General features: G+C 47.3%; 1 protein-coding gene across 3 annotated transcripts in view; it reads left to right on the top strand.

The window, feature by feature from the left end:
• Positions 1–19,027, top strand: part of LOC102818400 (alpha-actinin-1-like) — a 124,538-nt gene that overhangs the window by 97,984 nt on the left and 7,527 nt on the right. For all 3 annotated transcript variants that reach the window (XM_006865576.1, XM_006865575.1, XM_006865574.1), the window contains exons 9-17: positions 4,715–4,807; positions 5,572–5,802; positions 6,789–6,936; positions 12,211–12,361; positions 12,869–12,977; positions 13,407–13,547; positions 14,555–14,737; positions 15,592–15,726; positions 16,849–17,028. In XM_006865576.1, coding sequence (XP_006865638.1) covers positions 4,715–4,807; positions 5,572–5,802; positions 6,789–6,936; positions 12,211–12,361; positions 12,869–12,977; positions 13,407–13,547; positions 14,555–14,737; positions 15,592–15,726; positions 16,849–17,028 — 1,371 coding nt within the window. The remainder of the gene's footprint in view (positions 1–4,714; positions 4,808–5,571; positions 5,803–6,788; positions 6,937–12,210; positions 12,362–12,868; positions 12,978–13,406; positions 13,548–14,554; positions 14,738–15,591; positions 15,727–16,848; positions 17,029–19,027) is intronic.

The following is a 19,027-nucleotide window of genomic DNA, read 5'->3' as shown; positions in this document are numbered from 1 at the left end:
TGCCTCTGGCCTCCCCAGACACTCCTGCAGTAGCACCTTGGGGCTGTCGCCCCTGAAGCAGAAGGGAGGATCTGAGAAGCCCCTCTCCCTCTTGCAAGAGGACAGGGTATTCTAAACCTTGGCCAGGACACTCAAGGGTGCCCCTGTCTCTGCAGTTTCCCTGAACCCTGAACCAAGAGTCCTTACCCCTAGCAGCACAGTTCTGGGCTCTGCCTTCTGACTGCACCCTCCAGCATCTCCAGTTCCTGCTGGAGCAAGGCCATCCTCTTGAATTTAGCCAGCAGCAGGGCAGGGAAGGCGGTTCCTGATCCTCCCCATACAGGCATGCCGTGGCCAGCTCTGCGATTACACACTGCACCAGCATGCCATTTGCACCATAGAAATCGAAGGTTTGAATATTGTTAAAATCACCAGGGGAGCCCTGGTGGCATAGTGGATTACATGTTGGGCTATTAACTGCAAGGTTGTCAGTGGTTCAAATCCATCAGCCACTCCAAGGGAGAAAGATGAGGCTTTCTGTTCCCATAGGGATTTACAACCTTGGAAACCCTATGCAGGGTTGCTATGAGTCAGAACTGACTCCATGGCACACAACAGCAACAAAATCAGCAAAAAAAAAAAAAAAGTATGCCATTTTTCCAGTAGAAGTGTCTTGAGGAAGAGATGTCTAAAAAATTAGACGAACCATGCAGGCTAGAAGCAGGCCAATCCCACCTGGATGGGTTACTAAACCCTCCTCATCTTCCTTCCAAGGCTCATTGGTGCAGCCCTGAGTAAGGGCTCCCACTTGGGTGGCCTGGCCTCCCAGACAGCCCTTTCTGACCTGCCTCCTGCTTCCTCTTTGTCCCACCTCTGCTTCGGCTGTCTCTTCCTGACCTCCTCTGGCCCTGCTCCACCTCACCTTTCAGCCTGGATATGAGCGGCAGCAGGCCCTGAGACTTACACTTGCTGTCTGTGACCACCGCTGGGCTGAGCTCTCTGCCGTGGTCCCTCCCTCCCTCCCTCCCTCTTCCCCTTCTCCTTCAGGGACTCTGTCCTGGCAAGAGGAGGACAGCGGGCTTCATGCCTGTTGGCACTGGCCTAACTTGTCTCTGAAGCCTTCCCTGTGTCCTGGCTGATGTTTGGAAGAGAGTGAGTATGTGTGTGTGTGTGTGTGAGAGAGAGAGAGAGAGAGAGAAAGAGAGGCAACCTGCTTCCCCAGATCTCATCCCACCACCCCTACGTCCCCTCCCTTTCCCCTCATCCCTGTTGCAACCATTTCATGCTCCTTTTGTCCACACCCTAGGGACAAGGTTACATAAAGGGGAACTAGCTGGGGTTGGGTGGTGGCACTGGTTCCCCTCATGTCCTGAGTCAAAGGTCTTACCTAGTGTTGCCCCCACCTACTTCTAAGGCTGTGAGCAATTCATTGGAGCTAAGCAGGCTGGATAGAGGAAGAGGACCTCCCCTCACCCACCTGACGCTTTTCTAGTCTTGACTGTCTCTGTGGCTGGGGCCAGCATCAGAAGACTTCCAAAGCCCAGGCGTAGTGCCCTCTGTCCCCCTCCACTGTCCTCCTCTTGAAGGGATTGGGAAAGCAGCTGGGTGTGATGCATGTGTGCACATGTGTGTGTGTGTGTGCACACGCATTCTGTGCACCCATCCTGTGTATGGTATCTGAGGTGTGTGATTGATTCTTGAACTTCTGGCTGGCAGGTTGGTTTGGGTTTTTACTATTTTTCCACTCTCTTACATTGAGACTGCGTTGAGAGATTGTGTGTGTTAAAGTTTCTGGTCTGCTGGGACTAGTTTTGAGAAACAGCCCTTATGGAATGAACCTGCTCCAATGCAGGTTTTTGGGTACTTTTAGGACTAGATAATTATCTTGGGCTCCATCAATGTGGTCATCAGTCACTGTATTCACTATTGTGACTCTTCAGAGGGCTAAGCCCTCCTGCAGAGGGAAAGAAACCCTGTTCCTACCCTCAAGGAACTCATGGTCCCTTTGGGTAGTTTTTTTGTTTTTGTTTTTTTAAGTAAAGAAGTACTTCCAGCAATGACTGCTTTTAGATTTGGAACTTTGATGTCTTCTGAAGTAGAAGGGCAGAGCTGTAGGACACGGTTTGAGTGAGGGCCTCAGTGAGGTCCTCAGTGAGGGCTGGGGAGTTTTGTACAGAAGATTTCAGGTATGATAGTTGGGCATGTGACAGGAGACCGAATTAGCTCCATCCTGGCTCTCCTCCAGGCAGTTGTTGTTAAGTGCCGTAGAGTCAGTTCTGACCCATATAGACCCTGTATAGGGTTTCTGAGGAGTGTGGCGAGAACACTGAGCCATCAGCCTCTGAAGCCAGTCCCCCTCTGTCTAGGTACCCAGCCCTGCCCAGGCCCAGCCTTGGGGCCCCGCTGGTCCTTGGTCTGAGCGACCTGCCCATCTATTTATTAGCAGGAACCCGGGGCTGGGTTTTGACTGAGGATGCATAGTGATTATGAATCGGGCTGTGAACCTTAAGGTCAGCAGTTCAAAACTACCAGCTGTTCTGCAGGAGAAAGATGAGGCTTTCTGCTCCTGTAAAGATTTACAGCCTTGGAAACCCTGTACAGGGTCGCTATGAGTCGGAACTGACTCCACGGCACATAACCACCAACATACCAACTGTGGCACTGTGGGTTAATGCGTCAGACTGCAAATCCATTTGAACTGTAAGGTTGGTGATTCAGACTCACCAGCTGCTCCTTGGCAACCCTATACAGGGTTGCTATGGGTCGGAATGGACTCAGCATTCAACAACATACCAACTAAATTGACGCTGTCAAGCTAACAGTTTGGCTTGGGTTTTGTTTGGGACAGCTGAGTACTCCCAGGATAATAGCCCAGAACTTTTAAAAACTAACTTTTTAAATTTAAAACCAAATCTATTTACAATAGTACAAATCATGGTACAAGTTAAAGTTATTGCTGTTGGTCATACAAAATATGAGCATCCACAGGAAAGGTTAGCACACATTTCTACAAATCTTTTCCCTTTGTGCTTGAAAGCTTGTCCTCTTGCCTTGATCGCTGCAGAATCTCTCCTCAGCCCTTTGGTGATTCCTCACTCATTATCTCAGCAAACTGTCAGTTCTGGTTCCTTTCACTTGGTTTCTGAGCAGAATTGTCTCCTTTTGCAGGAATAGCCTGAAGGCAGGACTCTGAAGAATTTTCTTCTAAAGTTGCTTTGGTTTGGAGGTTTCTCTTGGAAATTGAGTATTTCCTTCTCTAGAACAAATCTTGCTTCTGAACTGAAGCCACCTCTACTGTCTCTGTATTGGGTGATACTGGTTACCGCTCTTCTAAATCCCCTTTAGTTCCTGGGGTTATTGTAATTGTGGCTCTTGGGTCCATACACTCCCAAATATATCTCCATGGTCCCACATCTTCTGGGGACAGGTTCCAGGGAGGAATTTTCCTAGGCATTGCCTCTTAAAACATTCCCCATGGTTCCTTGGTCAGGAGGCATGATAACCAGGAGTTCTGTGTGAGGCGTGGCCGTGATACCTCCAGGACAGTGTTGTGTTGAGGGCAGGAGATGAGGGTCTAAGGGTGTGGATCCCTACTTCAGAGGACTCTTGAATCATCCATGTTTTTGTTAATTGCCACTGAGTCCGTTCCACCTCTTAGAAGCCCTGTATAGGGTTTCCAAGGAGCAACTGGTGGGTTTGAACTATTGCTCCTACAGTGCCTCACTAGGAGTCCAGTTCTTATAGAATCCTAACCCACTGTTAGTTCTAGAAGGAGAGCATGGTTGCTCCATAGGATAAACACTGGACTTCAACCACGAGGTCAGCAGTTTGTTGAGCCCACCAGCCACTCTACAGGCTAAAGGAGAAATCATCTGCTCCCACAATGATTATAGTCTGGGAAAACTTATACAGGGTCCCTATGAGTCCACCCAACTGGAGGACACTTAACAACATTGCCCCTATGGGTCACAGCCTTTTTACTTTGCATTTGAAAGAGCTTTTAAGAATACTCACAGATCACTTGATTTGGGTGGCTGTTTCTATTTGAAAAGTTATTCCAGGAAAGATCTTTTATCTTCCTTTCCAAGTCATTGACAACTTCCTTTCAAAGTCTAACTGATGCTAAGCCTCAGTTCATGTTACTATAATTGAAACCCTTTTTGTCCTGATCATCCACCAGTTGTGAGGCCCCAGAGTGTTTCCCTGGGGCTTCTGCTGTGCATCGGATGGCCATTCCGATTCTTTACTTTCTGTTTGTCTTGACTTGTGTTCTCAGAGGTTCCCATGCTGGGTTTTCTGGGCCTCCTGCCCTAGTTGAGTCTGAGCCTGAGGTCTTACTTACCCTTAGTGTCACAGGCTTTGTGGAGGAGCGTTGAAGACCCCATGGATCTCAAAGGCCCTGAGCTGTGGGGCCGGGACTCCTCCACTGGACTTTGGACAGGGTGGACACAAATGTTCTTAGCTCTCCCAGGCCTGAGCATTTGGATAAATCACTGGATTAGTTTCTTCCCAACATGTATGATGGGCCTCAAGCTCAGACCTTCTCTAGGGGCCCAGTTCAACCTGACCCAGGAGACCCAGCCGTGGGCTAACAAAGAGGGCAGTGAAGAGAGGAGAGGGAGGTTGAACATTCAGAGCCTGAGGAACTCCCTTCCAACCACATGGAGCTGTGTGTCTGGGGCAGCCTTGTCAGTGCAGGGCTGGCTGATCATAACCTTCTGTGTCTTGTTGCCAGGCGGAGACAGCAGCCAACCGCATCTGCAAGGTGTTGGCCGTCAACCAAGAGAATGAGCAGCTCATGGAAGATTACGAGAAATTGGCCAGTGATGTGGGTACCCTCTGGTTCTTCTGCCCTGGCCCCAGAGAAAAATGGGGGGACCCAGAGGCTGTCCCTCTAAGCCCATTCCTGAGGCATACAGTCCATGACCCCTGCCCATTTGACCCTGGGCTGCTTGTGCTCATTGGAGCTCTTCCCTTGAAGAATTCAACCCTTTGAACTGCCTGGCTTGGCCTCTTTAGGACCTATACTGTCCAGTGTAGTGGTTCACAGCCCAAGCTCTGGGTTAGACCCCAGCACTGCCATTCTAGCTGGGCCACTGTGGCCAGTTGCATAAACTTGCAATACCTAGGTTGTCCGCTCTGTAACTTGGGGATGACTGCTGCATTTAACTGCAGAGAACTCCTGTGCTTATTCAAATAAGTTAGTTTCCCTAACATGCCCGGTACTTTGTAACCATTCATTATACCTTCCTTCACCGATTCTACGCCAGTCACTTTGGTTCACGTAAGAACAATCCTAACTGTTCCCTACCTGTATGTACTCCAACCAATCAGAAGGCGGCCTCGTGCTGATGGAGTCAGGGGACCCACATTCTAGAATCTTCAGAGGTCAGATGTCAGGGACCTTAGGGAACAACTGTTAACCATCCATTGTCTAGATGAAGAAGCTGAAACCCTGCCGGTTAACAGTAGAACTCAGCTCTGGTGGGTGTGAGTGCTGCTGCTATGAGTTTCATCCCCTGTGGGACACATGGAACACAAGGAGCTGCGGTACGGGAAGCACCCTGCCAGCCTCCTCTCACCCACCCCCAGCTGCTGGAGTGGATCCGCCGTACCATCCCGTGGCTGGAGAACCGGGTGCCCGAGAACACCATGCAGGCCATGCAGCAGAAGCTGGAGGACTTCCGAGACTACCGGCGCCTGCACAAGCCACCTAAGGTGCAGGAGAAATGCCAGCTGGAGATCAGCTTCAACACGCTGCAGACCAAGCTACGCCTCAGTAACCGGCCCGCCTTCATGCCCTCTGAGGGCAGGATGGTTTCGGTGAGCACCCACAGGGCAAGCTCTAGCCCGTGCACCCTGCCTGTGTATATACCTCCATCCTGAGGGACTCCTGGTCATAGTCAGGTGCCGCGGCATGGGTTAGTGGGGTTTCTGTACTCTCACGTACACGCCTCCTAAACCTCATGAACTGTTTCCTCACCCCTTTCCAGATTATCACCCAGGCTTGATGCTGGACTGTGTGCAGTACTATGGGGCCTCCTCACTAGCCATGCAGCCTAGGCTTGCCCTTCCAGACCCCTGAGCATCTGCTCCACACCTTCCAGCACCCCTGCCCCACCCCCCAGTCATCTTTGAAGCAACAATGCCTTCTGATGCAAACAAGGCGCTCTTCACTAGGAATAAAGATCATTTTTGTTTCTGTAGACTTCCTTTAAGCACTTTTAAAAGATCCTATTATTATTTGAAACAAGTAATAGGGTTTTGTGTAGGATATTTCAAAGATAGAAATGAACAAAATCAGCAAATGTGAGCAGCTTTCCATGTCATTAAGCTATCTTTTATGTTAATGTTTAATGTTACGGCTCTCCCTGTCCCTGGTCCTTGGGACAGCTTTTGAACCAGGGAGGATGCAGAAAGAGACTTGAATAAATTCACTAGGAGACAGTGTAATGGGGCGTGTGGGCGTAGGTGGCCAGGAATGGATGAAATGTGCAAACAGCATTGAAAAGCAGTAGGATCCCAGGGGAGTATTTATAGGCCTTTAGTGTTGAGTGTACGATTTAGAAAACTGCAGTCCTTTCTTCATGGATCCCAGGAATCAGTCGGAAGCTTTTAGGTGCCTAAAGAGTGCTCTGTGCAAAGTAGAAAAAGGCCCCCTCCTTCAGGTAAACACAGGTTGGCACCAGGGTGCATGGTGGGGGAGGCAAATGGGGATAGGGAAAAGATTCCCTCCAAGAAGCATGGCACAGCTGAGGGGCTTCCGGGGCCAGTTGCGGCCCTGACCTTGTAGCCCCCTGTACCCACAGGACATTAACAACGCCTGGGGTTGCCTGGAGCAGGCAGAGAAGGGCTATGAAGAATGGCTGCTGAATGAGATCCGGAGGCTGGAGCGACTTGACCATCTGGCAGAGAAATTCCGACAGAAGGCCTCTATCCACGAGGTCTGGACGGACGGTAAGGCCAGCCCAGCCCAGCTCAGCCTCCTGCCTCCCTGACCCCTCTGGCTTTCTTACTCTCTCTGCCTAGCCAACAGCCATGACTCCTCTCTTGGCTTGTTTTTTTATCGGGTAGTATCTCTTACCATGTAATGGTAGGCTAATTCCATAGCCTTTTGGTTGCCTTGGTTTTCGCAGCTGCAAAGTGGGAATACTAATAGTATCTATCTCATGGGGTTATGAGAGTGAAGTGAGTTCACCTATATTAAGTACTGAGAAGCCATCCGAGCCTAGTACAGTGCTATCCAAATTTTACTTGTTGTTGTCACAGTAATATGAAGGGACTTCAAAAAATTCTTAGAAAATGGAATTGAAAAATAAAGGAATTTTTCTATGAATTTTTTGAAGTCCTCTTGTATTTATTTCTCTTCCTGAGTAAGTGAGCCTAGCTGGACTTCGGATCCCAACTCAACCACTTAGAGAAAACAGTTGTCGACTCCATGTGTCAGAGTAGAACTTGCTCCCTGATGCTTAATTAATCTGTTGTTACTATAACTGAAATACTGCAAGCACATGGCTTTAACAAACAAATTTATTCTCACAGTTTTGTTGTGGTTGTTAGGTGCCATTGAGTCGGTACTGACTCATAGTGACCTTATGCACAGCAGAACAAAACACTGCCTGATCCTGGGCCAACCTCACTATCGTTGCCACACTTGAGCCCATTGATGCTGCCACTTTGCCAATCCATCCTCTTTTTCTCTGACCCTCCATTTTACCAAGCAGGGAGTAGTCCCTCCTGACAAACATGTCCTAAGTATAAGAGACAAAGTCTCGCCATCCTGGTTTCTGAGGAGCATTCTGGCTGTGCTTCTTCCAACACAGATTTGTTTGTTCTTCTGGCAGTCTGTGGTACTGTCAATATTCTTCTCAAACACCATAATTCGAATGCATCAGTCCTTCTCTGATCTTCCTTATTCATTGTCTAGCTTTCTCATGAATGTGAGACAATTGAAAATACCATGACTTGTGTTAGACCTTAGTCTTCAAAGTGACATCTTTGCTATTTAACACTTTAAAGAGGTCTTTTGCAGCAGATTTGCCTACAATGCGTGGTTTTTGACTGTTGCTTCCCTGAGTATTGATTGCAGGTCCAAATAAAATGAAATCTTAAACAACTTCAGTGTTTTCTCTGTTTATCATGATGTTATTTATTGGTCCAATTGTGAGGGCTTTTGTTCTCTTTACTCTGAGGTACAATCCATACTGAAGGCTCTAGTCTTTGATCTTTATCAGCAAGTATTTTAAGTCCTCTTCATTCCAACAAGTAAGGTTGTGTCTACATATCTCAGGTTGCTGCTGAGTCTTCCTTCAATCCTGATCCTACACTCTTCATATAATCCACTTTCTCAGATTATTTTCTTAGCATACAGATTGAATAAGTGTGGTGAAAGAATACAATCCTGATGCACACCTTTCTTGATTTAAAACTATTCAGTAGTTACTACTCTTGGTCTACGTACAGGTTTCTCATTAGCATAATTAAGTGTCTGGAATACCCATTCTTCGTGATCTTATCCATACTTTGTTTTGATCCACACAATGTAATGCCTTTGGATAGTCCATAAAGTACAAATAAACATCTTTTTGGTTGTTGTTAAGTGCTGTTGAGTCAGTTCTGACTCATAGCGACATTGTGTAGGGTTTCCCCGGAGTGGCTAGTGAGTTTGAACTGCCGACCTTGCAATTCAAACAACCTTGTGGTCCAGTGCTTATTCTACAGCGCCCACCACACCCAGGACTCCATCGTTCTGATATTCTCTGCTACTAGCCAAGATCAATCTGATGTCAGCAGTGGCTCTCATTCCATGTCCTCCTCTGAATTCAGCTTGAATTTGGGGTAGCTTCCAGTTAATGTACTGCTGCAGCTCTTTTGAATTATCTTTAGCAAAATTTGGGTTGTATTTTATATTAATGATACTGTTAGATGGTTTCTACATTCCATTGTAATACCATTCTTTAGAATGAGCACAGTTCTGGATCTCTTCCAGTTGGTTGGCCAGGTAGCTGTTTTCCAATTTCTTGACACAGGTGGGGGAGTGCCTCTAGTGCTACATTAGTTGTTTGAAGTAATTCAATTTGTATTCTTGCAATTCTTGGAGACTTGTTTTTTGCCAGTGCAATGCGTTCAGTGCATCTTGGACTTCTTCAGTACCATTGGTTCTTGGTCATCTGGTACCCCTTGAAATGGTTGGAGTCTCTTCTGACATGCGTTTTGGTCTTTTCTTTCTTTCCTGTCTGTTTTTTCCTTTTTTGATGGTTGCTTGTGCTTTATTGACTATGCAAAAACCGTGTTTTTTTTTTTTGTTATTGTGAATTGAGTGAAAGTTTATTGGGCATATCATCAGTTTTACATTCAACAAATCATATACCTTGTTTCATTACAATTATTATAATCCCCTCCATGTACTATCAGTTAACAGTATTTCGCTATATTCATTTTAGCACTTTTTAAAAAACACTCAGGCATACATAATAATTTAAACCACCAGAGGGTACATTCTGCAAGTCTACCTCCTGACCGCCAGTTCTCAGTCCCTCTTTTTCCTTAAATCTAGAGTCCTCAGCTGCTCCCTGTCTCCATGTCCCCATCTCTGCCTCCATCTCTGGTGTTGCTGCTTCTCTGGATAAGTGCTCACATTCCACTTGTGCTCTTCTCCTTTGATGGTCCTAGAGTCCTCTGTTTCTGGACTGAAAGATTAACTACTCCGTTTTTGTTGCAAAACTTCTACCTTTACAATTGTGACAGTTGCAATTAGTCATGATAACAATTACTCACTATTGAATCATAAGAATCTTATCCTTATCTCTTTTTACAAGACCCTTCTAGGTAAGATGAAAACTATTCAGTGGGGACTCTATCTTTCCTTACACAGTCTTAACATAAACTCCCTTTTTTGAAACCTTGTAAGCCGATCACTTTGTGCCGACATCAAGAACATCATACAGGAAGAAAGCAAAGTCATTGAGAAAACAAGAAAGAAGAAAAAGATAAAAAATGGATGTCAGAAGAGACACTGAAACTTGCTCTCCAGTGCAGAGATGCTAAATCAAATGGAAGAAAGAGGAGTTACAAGAGCTGAACAGAAAATTTCAAAGGTCAGCTTGAGAAGACAAAGTCAGATATTACAACGATATATGCAAAGATTTGGAATCAGAAAACCAAAATGGAAGAACACACTCAGAATTTCTCAAGTTGGAGGAACTGAAGAAAAAATTTAAGCCTCGACTCTCACTATTGAAGGATTCTCTGAGAAAATTATTGAATGATGCAAAAGCATCAAAAGAAGATGGAAGGAATACACAGATTCACTGTACCAAAAGGAAATGGTTGATGTTCAACCATTTCAAGAGGTAGCATATGATTAAGAGCCAATGATACTGAAGAAAGAAGTCCAAGGTGCATTGAAGACAGCTATCTGGCCAACTGATTGGAGGAGATCCATATTTGTACCCATTCCAAAGAGAGGTGAACCAACGAAATGTGGAAATCATCAGACAATATCTTTGATATCCCATGCGAGTAAGGTTTTACTAAAGGTAATACAGAAACGGCTGCAAGCATACAATGAAGTCCTTGACAACTTCAATCTTTTCTCCATTGATAAAAATGTTGTTTATTAGTCCAGTGAGGATTTTTATTTTCTTTACATTGAGATGTAATCCATACCAAAGGCTGTGCTCTTTGATCTTCATCAGTAAATGTTTTAAGTTCTCTTCACTTTCAGCAAGCAAGGTTGTATTATCTGTATATCGCATGTTGTTAATGAGTCTTCCTTCAGTCCTGATGCCACATTTTTCTTCATATACCCAGATTCTCAGATTGTTTGCTCAGCATACAGGTTGAATAAGTATGGTGAAAGAATACAACCTTGTGCACACCTTTTTAATATTAAACCATTCAGTGTTCCCATGATCTATTCGAACAATTGCCTTTTGGTCCAGGTACAGATTCCTCATGAGCACAATTATGTGTTCCAGAATACTCATACTTCGCAATGTTGCCCATAGCTTGTCATGATCCACACAATGGAAAGCCTTTGTGTAGTTAGTAAAGCACAGAAACAGAAATTCAAGAAATGCAGGACCTGCTCCTACCCCAGGAGACAGGGTTGTGTACTTGGTGGCTACTTGTTGATTGGGTACAGATTGAATTGCACAGGCTGGCTGCCCTGGAGTTATAGGGGGGCGCAGTCCCTCCAGGGCGGCCAGCAGCCAGCCAAGATAGCTGGTGAGATTCTGAAGGTGGGGTTCCCCTGAGGTGCTCAGCTTGTTTTTTTCCTGGTTAATACCACAAGGCAGAGATCATTGTGTTTCCTGCGTTCTCTTTGTTAACATTATGCCATTTCTGAAGCAAAGAGCGCAGTGTCTCCATACAATAAGCACTGGACTGTGGAGCACAAGGCAGTTCAATGCTGCTAGCCACTCTGCGGGGGAAAAAAGAGACTTTCTGCTCCCTCAAATATGAAAAAGGCCTCTGAAACCCTATACAGGGTCACTATGAGTTGGAACTGACTCGATGGCACTTAACAACAACAAATCCAAAACAACAACAAAATTAAAACCCACTGTCATTGCATTGAGTCCATTCCTGGTGACTTCTAGGGCAGAGTAGAAATGCTCCATAGAGAGTCCGAGATGAACTCTTTATGGGAGCAGAGAGCCTCATCTTTTTTCTACAGAGCAGCTGGAGAGTTTGAATAGTCAAGCTGGCAGTTAACAGTCCAAAACTTAACCCATGTGCCACCAGTGCTCCATTGTCCCTTATTCATTCCCCATATTCCTGTATTGTCCCCTATTCGTTCCCTATATTCCTGTACAGCCTATGAACTTACAGGAGCTCTGGTGGTGCAGTGATTAAGCGCTCAGCTGCTATCTGAAACATTGGTAGTTCAAACCTACCAGTGGCCCCATAGAAGAGACCTGATCATCTATCCCCCAAAAGATTACAGCCTAGGAAACCTTATGAGGTAGTTTGACTCTCCTGTAGGGTTGCTTTGAGTTGGAATCAGCTCTACCACACAAGTTCATGCTTCACTTTTATTGGCCCTCTAAAATGCCCTTTAGAGGATAGTAACTGTAGTGATTGTTCCCCATAGAGGGGTATTCTGGTTCCACATCTGCTTTCTCGTAGTGCAAGTAGCCCATTGAAAATCTTGGGTTTAGCCTTCCCAGAAGTGGAGTTTGTGGGACCCTAAGGGTGCCCGGCCTATGCCCTTCTCTCTGATCCCAGGCAAGGAGGCCATGTTGCGGCAGAAGGACTACGAGACGGCCACTCTCTCAGAAATCAAGGCCCTGCTCAAGAAGCATGAAGCCTTTGAGAGCGACCTGGCTGCCCACCAGGACCGCGTGGAACAGATCGCTGCCATCGCGCAGGAGCTCAAGTAGGCCTACCCCTGCCAAGCTGGGCTTAGCTTTCTCAGCCATTGTGGGAGTTGGGGCATGGAGCTGTTAAAAGTGAGGAGGGTGAGTCCACCCAGGTGGGAAGCAGTTGATAAAGAAGACAAAGATGAGGGCAGCCTCCTGGTAGGGGATGAACCAGAGACTAGTCCTTCCCTAGAACAGGCCATTTGATCCTTCTAGTAACTGGTACAGGACAAGAGGTTCTCAGCTCTGAGCTTCTTGCTGGGTCTCAGCAGTACCCTGCCATTGGACATCAGGGTCAGGACTGGTGTTATCTCCACCCAAAATTGGATGAGAGCCTTTGGAGAGGACTGTTGGTCTTTTACCTCCTCCCTGCTGGTATCCTGAAAGTCAAGGAGGTACTGGGGAGGAGAGAAGCCTCGATGAATGGAACACATCGGCCCCTTCCAGCGCCCCTAGCCCCAGGGCAAGGGAGAGTAGACCATGGAGTTAACCCGGGCCATCTGACTAATCCGTTCTCTTCCCAGTGAGCTAGACTATTACGACTCACCCAGCGTCAACGCCCGTTGCCAAAAGATCTGTGACCAATGGGACAATCTGGGGGCCCTGACTCAAAAACGAAGGGAAGCTCTGGAGGTAAGGGCTCTAGAGGAAGATCTAGACCTGCCCACAACAGCTCTCTGCACCCTGTTTTGCTTCTCCACCTTCTTTGCTTTGGCCTAAAAGACTCCACTGGGTTCCCGGGGCCTCCGCTGCACCTACCCTAACTGGAAGATTCTCAGTGGCTCTGGATTTGGACTTGGCCCTCACAGAGGTGCCTCCTGTGTTGCCCTCACCTTTTCTTATCCTCCTGGTCCAGTACACCCCCACCTTTATAAACCAGAGGGTGGTCCCTAGAGTCCACATGTGCGCTAGAGACTGGAAGCTTCTTTTTCTGCCTGAGTTAGTCTAGTGTTTGCAGACATGGGCCCTTGGAGCTGACCAGGAAGATTTTGAGGCTGCTGGGTGGGGAATTCTGAATACCACTCAGCTAACCATCCCCCTCACCCTACTTGGCATTTCCAGCGGACAGAGAAATTACTGGAAACCATTGACCAACTGTACTTGGAGTATGCCAAGCGGGCTGCACCCTTCAACAACTGGATGGAGGGGGCCATGGAGGACCTGCAGGACACCTTCATTGTACACACCATCGAGGAGATCCAGGTGGGACACAGCCTCGTGGGCAGGTGGCTCCCAAAGCTTCCCACAGGCCCCAGTCCTCCCGAGAGCTCTGGCTCCACCTAGAAGAGGGACGCAGGACCAGAGATCTATATGTCCCAGACCCCTGGGCCTGACCAAGGGATAGCCTCCCAAGGATCTTAAAGATTTGAAACCTTTTCATTTGTTGATTTATTTTGACTTCGGTAAAAGCATGATATAAAACCTAAACATAAAAAGGGTTATAATAAGGTTCCCCTGCTAACCTTTGTTCTCCAGCCCAGAGCTCCCTTCCGCAGAGATAAGCAGTGTGACTGGGCATAAGCAAATGCATCTACTGACATGTTCCCCACTTTTTACACAGACAGTAGCTTTTATTAAACACCCACTTGTCACTTACCGACATGATGTCCGTTCATTATGTGAAATTAGTGGTGTTATGTGACGTCAAAGGCTGAGTTCTGGCTTTGTTGGAAGGCTTGTGTCACAGTGAGGTTCCTTCCCCATTCCTCCTTCACCACCACTTTGGATCCCACAGGTTTGGAGGTGGTGGCAGTGGTGTTCAGGTGTTATCCACCCTAGACAGAGACCCCACTGTACCCTGCCTCCACCTCCCACTGCCTGTCCTGATCAAGGTCCTCACTCATCTTCCTTCTGCTCCCACCCTTCAACTCACCTCCCACCTCTCCCCACTAACCTCCGCAGCCCCTTCAGGTCCTTTTTTGGCCTTCTTTTATCTGCCTACAACTTCATGTAGTACCACTCCACTCCATCTGTGGTTGTACCAAAATTCCAAGGATGAATGGGAGAAGGTGACTTACAGTCAGTGCACCATCGTCCCTCACGTAGTCTGGTCCTTGCTGGGGCCTACTATATCCTTGATGGGTGTTTCCAGTCTCCTGGTTGTCCTGGGCCCCCCCAACCTCTAGGGCTCCCCTTGCTCGTCTTGTCCTAAGGTGACACCAGTTCCTCTGAATGAGTGTGCTTATCTTACGTCCCCTGTCTCTGCCCAGGGACTGACCACAGCCCACGAGCAGTTCAAGGCCACCCTCCCCGATGCCGACAAGGAACGCCTGGCCATCCTGGGCATCCACAATGAGGTGTCAAAGATTGTCCAGACCTACCATGTCAACATGGCGGGCACCAACCCTTACACAACCATCACGCCTCAGGAGATCAATGGCAAATGGGACCATGTGAGTGGAAGGGGATGCGGGGGCTGTTGTGGGCTGAGTCATCTTGAGTTTCACAAAAGCAGGAATTTGGGTCTGGCTCTTTTTTTCTTGTTGATTTTCATCATTTCCACTTTTCCCATTGTCAGTGTATTGGTTTTAGGGCAGTCATAACAAAGCCACCACAACTGGTGGCTTAACCAACAGAAATGTATTCTCTCACAGTTCTGGAAGGCCATGTTCTCTGGAGGCCTTGCGGGAGGATCCTTCTTTGCCCCAAGTGGCTTCTGGTAGTAGCAGACACTCCTTGACTTGTAGCAACATGACTTCAGTCTCTGCCTCTGTCTTCACATGACTCGTTCCTCTGTGTCTATGTCTCTTTGGCTCTTCTCCTTTGATAAGGGTATTCATCAGAGAGGGTCAGGACCCCTATTACTAACTTTCTGAATTACATCTGCAGATATACTGTTTCCACAAATGGTCACATGTACCAGAAGTTGGCATTTGGATTCATCTTTGGGCTATACAGCTCAACCCATAATAGTCGAGAAGTAAATATTTATTATTTATCAAGTTAATGAATTAATTGAGTCCTGGTGGAGCGCTGTGGGCTAATGTGCTAGACTGCAAAGTTATTTGAGCCACAAGGTTGGTGGTTCAAGCTCACCAGCTACTCACTGGAAACCCTATACAGGGTCGCTCTGGGTCAGAAACAACTCGACAGCACTTAACAACAATAACGTCTTGAACAGGCTGTGTTTTCACTGTGGTTCTATTACTGACCAACCTTTTTAGCTCATGGGTCTTCATACCCTATTCTGAAATATGGGTTAAATGGTACAGCCCAGCTCCAATGGCTCATGTTGTTCCTGCCCCAGGTGCGGCAGCTGGTACCACGGAGGGACCAGGCTCTGACGGAGGAGCATGCCCGCCAACAGCACAATGAGAGGCTACGCAAGCAATTTGGAGCCCAGGCCAATGTCATTGGACCTTGGATCCAAACCAAGATGGAGGTGGGTTCTGTCATGGGAGGCAAGATTAAGAACTTCTCACTCCTTCCCAGAGCAATCCCAGACAGCCAGACTTACCTTCCCCTCCTGAGCAGGACCAATGGGAGACCTGTGGGTCATGAACCCATAACTGGTCTGCTACCTTGCAGAGGGGTGTGGAGGCCAGTGCAAGAAAGGTCTGATTTGGGAGCAAAGACCAGCACAAGACACCACTAGAGCCACCCAAATTCCCATTAAGGACCAGCTCTTGGAAAGACTGGTTTGATTTATCTAGTTGACCTTTCTAACAATGAACTTTCCCAAGAGGATGGTCTTCCCAGAAAGAGAACAAAACCTTGATGGAGCATAGAATTTTGTGCTCAGTTGTGTGGGTCAGCAAATGAGATGTTATAGGAGATCAGGGAGGTGACAACACTTCACAAGGGTGTAGCCTCTGAGCCCCTTGAAGATAGAGACCACATCAAGTTCCCATATGTGAACCCCACCACCTTTACCATCTGCTTAGCACATGGTGTAGAGTTGATGCTCAGGAAGAATTTGCTGGGTTAAATTGAGTGGACAGGAAATGTTTCACACCAAAATGTGTGTACATGAGTGAGTGACAGAGATGGGAGTTCAGGCCTGTTGAGATGGGTGGGATTCAGGTGGACCAAAACAGGCATCCCATGAAGCAGAGCTGCAAGGAGTGGGGACGTGGCTGCTGGGGTGACCTAGGTTTGCTGAAACTGGAAGGAGCGTGGTGTAGTAGGCACAGGCTCCCTGAGACGGGCAGTGGTTGGAAATGAGCTTTGGGAAGGGGATTTAAATGGCAAGCAAGGGAGTGAACATGAAGGTTAGAAACTGCCACTATCCTCTGACTGACCTTGACCTTGCATCCCCTTCCTATCATTGACAAGCACCAAGCACCTACCTGAGAAACTGTTTCATCCAGTGATAACATTGCTTGTGTGCACCTTAAGGAACTAGTCCCATACCAAGGTCACAGGTGTGGCCTTGGCCATGGTTGAGCACCCGTACTGAGTGTGTCCTGCTTTGGACCTACTAATTGCAGGTGACGGGCTCTCTAGGGCTGGGCTGGGGATGGGGATGTGGGGATTGACAAGGTCCCTCCTCGCTGATGAGCAGGAGATCGGGAGGATCTCCATCGAGATGCACGGAACCCTGGAGGACCAGCTCAACCACCTGCGGCAGTATGAGAAGAGCATTGTCAACTACAAGCCAAAGATGGACCAGCTGGAGGGCGACCACCAGCTCATCCAGGAGGCACTCATCTTTGACAACAAGCATACCAACTACACCATGGAGGTGGGTAGGGCTGGCCTTCTTCTGCTTCTGGTGCTTCTGGGGGACCCTCTTTCAAGGAAAATGTTCACATGAGGATAAGCTCTCACCTTGAGGTCAAAGGATTGCTCACTTCTCTTCAACTCTTTAGCTCTGGGTCTCCAATCTTCTTTAATTTCCTGAGGAACTTGGTGAAAATGCAGATTTGCAGGCCCCACCCTAATAATTTGGCTTATTAGGTCTGGGGTAGGGCTCTAGAAGCAGAGATTTTTCGTTTGTTAGCTTTTTAAAAATGTTTTATTGTGAATTATGTGATAGTTTACATGGCAGAACATTAGCTTTACATTCATCCTATCGCATATTCTTTCATTGCCATGGTTACAGTCCCCTCCATTTATCATCAACCAACCATAAGGTATACCCTGCAAGCCTGCACCCCAGTCGTCAGCATACACCCCCTCTCCCTCTTTGAGTCTACAGTCCCCAGCTGCTCCATCTCTCCACGTCATCGTCTCTGCCTGTGTCTGGCGTCACTTTCTCTGGGTAGGGTCCCGCACTCTCTCTGCTCCCTTGATGGTCCCAGGGGCCTCCGCTCCTGGACTGCAAAGTCAACCACTCCCTTCCTTTTGCTACACAATGTCTACCTTTACATTTCCAACCCTCACAGTCAGTCCTGATAGCAATTGTTCATGTCTCCTTTCATCAGCCCTGCCCTGACAGAATGGATAGTACTCAGTGGAGATTCTACCTTCCTCCATGTCCTCTGGATCTAGGCTCCCTCTTGAAAGCTTGTAAGCCAGTCACTTATTGCCTTTGTAGCTCCCCCATTTTGGGTAACCAATGTCCAAATTGCCCATCCCTGTCTACCTTGTATATCAAGGGGGCCCACCCATGATCCTCACTGTAAAGATTTGTTCCCTCTTTTTTATAGATGTAGGTCAGGTTCATCAAACTGTATCAGATTACTCTTTTTTTCCCCTCTTTTTTCTTCTAGTTGAGCTCTGTTCATCCAGTCATTGAAGCCAAGTCAAGTGGGTAATATCTGCAAGTATGGGTGTTCTTTTGCATATGCCCTCTCTTCTTATCAGCTGGATGCTTCACTCTCCACTCTAGTCCTCTGTGGCTATGTCACTGACTCTGGGCCCAGGAGTCCCCAGGTCTTGCCATATTTCTTGCCAGTCAGGTCTCCACCCAGGTTCACAGGAGTCTATTGAACATTTAAACATGGTATGACTTAGCTCGCAGCTTTATTGCTGTTTTCCTCTTATCGGTGACCAATGTGGTCACCAGTCAGAGCGCATGTCTGCTCGTGTTTTTCCCTTGAGTCTTAGTCTTGGAAGGGAGTTTGCCCTGAGAGGACCCAACCACTTGCCTTGATGTCTCCTTGGGTGAGCAACTTGCTCGTTCTTGTAGTAGTCAGTCAAACTGCCATTATTGCTTTGTATTTTTCCTGTCTATCTTTCTTTCAAGAAGTATCTTCTGTTCTTCTAGCCACTCCAGGCTGGTCTGCTTGTCCTTTCAAGTGGAAATTTCCCACCTCAGAATATTCAGGATGGGGTTCAGGATTCTACCTAGTGTCTTATGCAATGCAGAGGCTCTGCAGGAAGCCTCCTTCACTGGGCACGTTATAGCCCCATTTTAGGTATTCCAATAGGCAAAAGATGGGCTTACAAGCTTTCTATGGTGATATTTCTGACTATTCCTTTCTCTCAAGCATCTTTTTTATAATGGTATGCAAGGGAAACCAAGATTCAAAAGACAGCCAAGCATCTTAACATTATTTCCCCCTTTTACCCACTCAAATCATGCCTCAATCCCTATATCCCAGAGCCCTGTTGTTCCAAAGTTGTGCATACATCATTATTTACCTCTGTCCCACTTATCCCATGAAAACCTGCCTAATTGTTCTCCCATCTGCCTTGTTCTTCTATTCCCCACCCCTTTCTTGTGTATTGCCCCCTCCCCAGCACCCAAACTATCTGGTATCTATTCCCTACCCTGTGCTCTACCTTCCTCTCCCTCC

This window comes from Chrysochloris asiatica, unplaced genomic scaffold (assembly GCF_000296735.1).
Source record: "Chrysochloris asiatica unplaced genomic scaffold, ChrAsi1.0 scaffold00079, whole genome shotgun sequence".
Classification (NCBI taxonomy): Eukaryota; Metazoa; Chordata; class Mammalia; order Afrosoricida; family Chrysochloridae; genus Chrysochloris; species Chrysochloris asiatica.
Note: the sequence above shows the minus strand (reverse complement) of the source record. Positions and strands in the feature narration are given on the sequence as shown.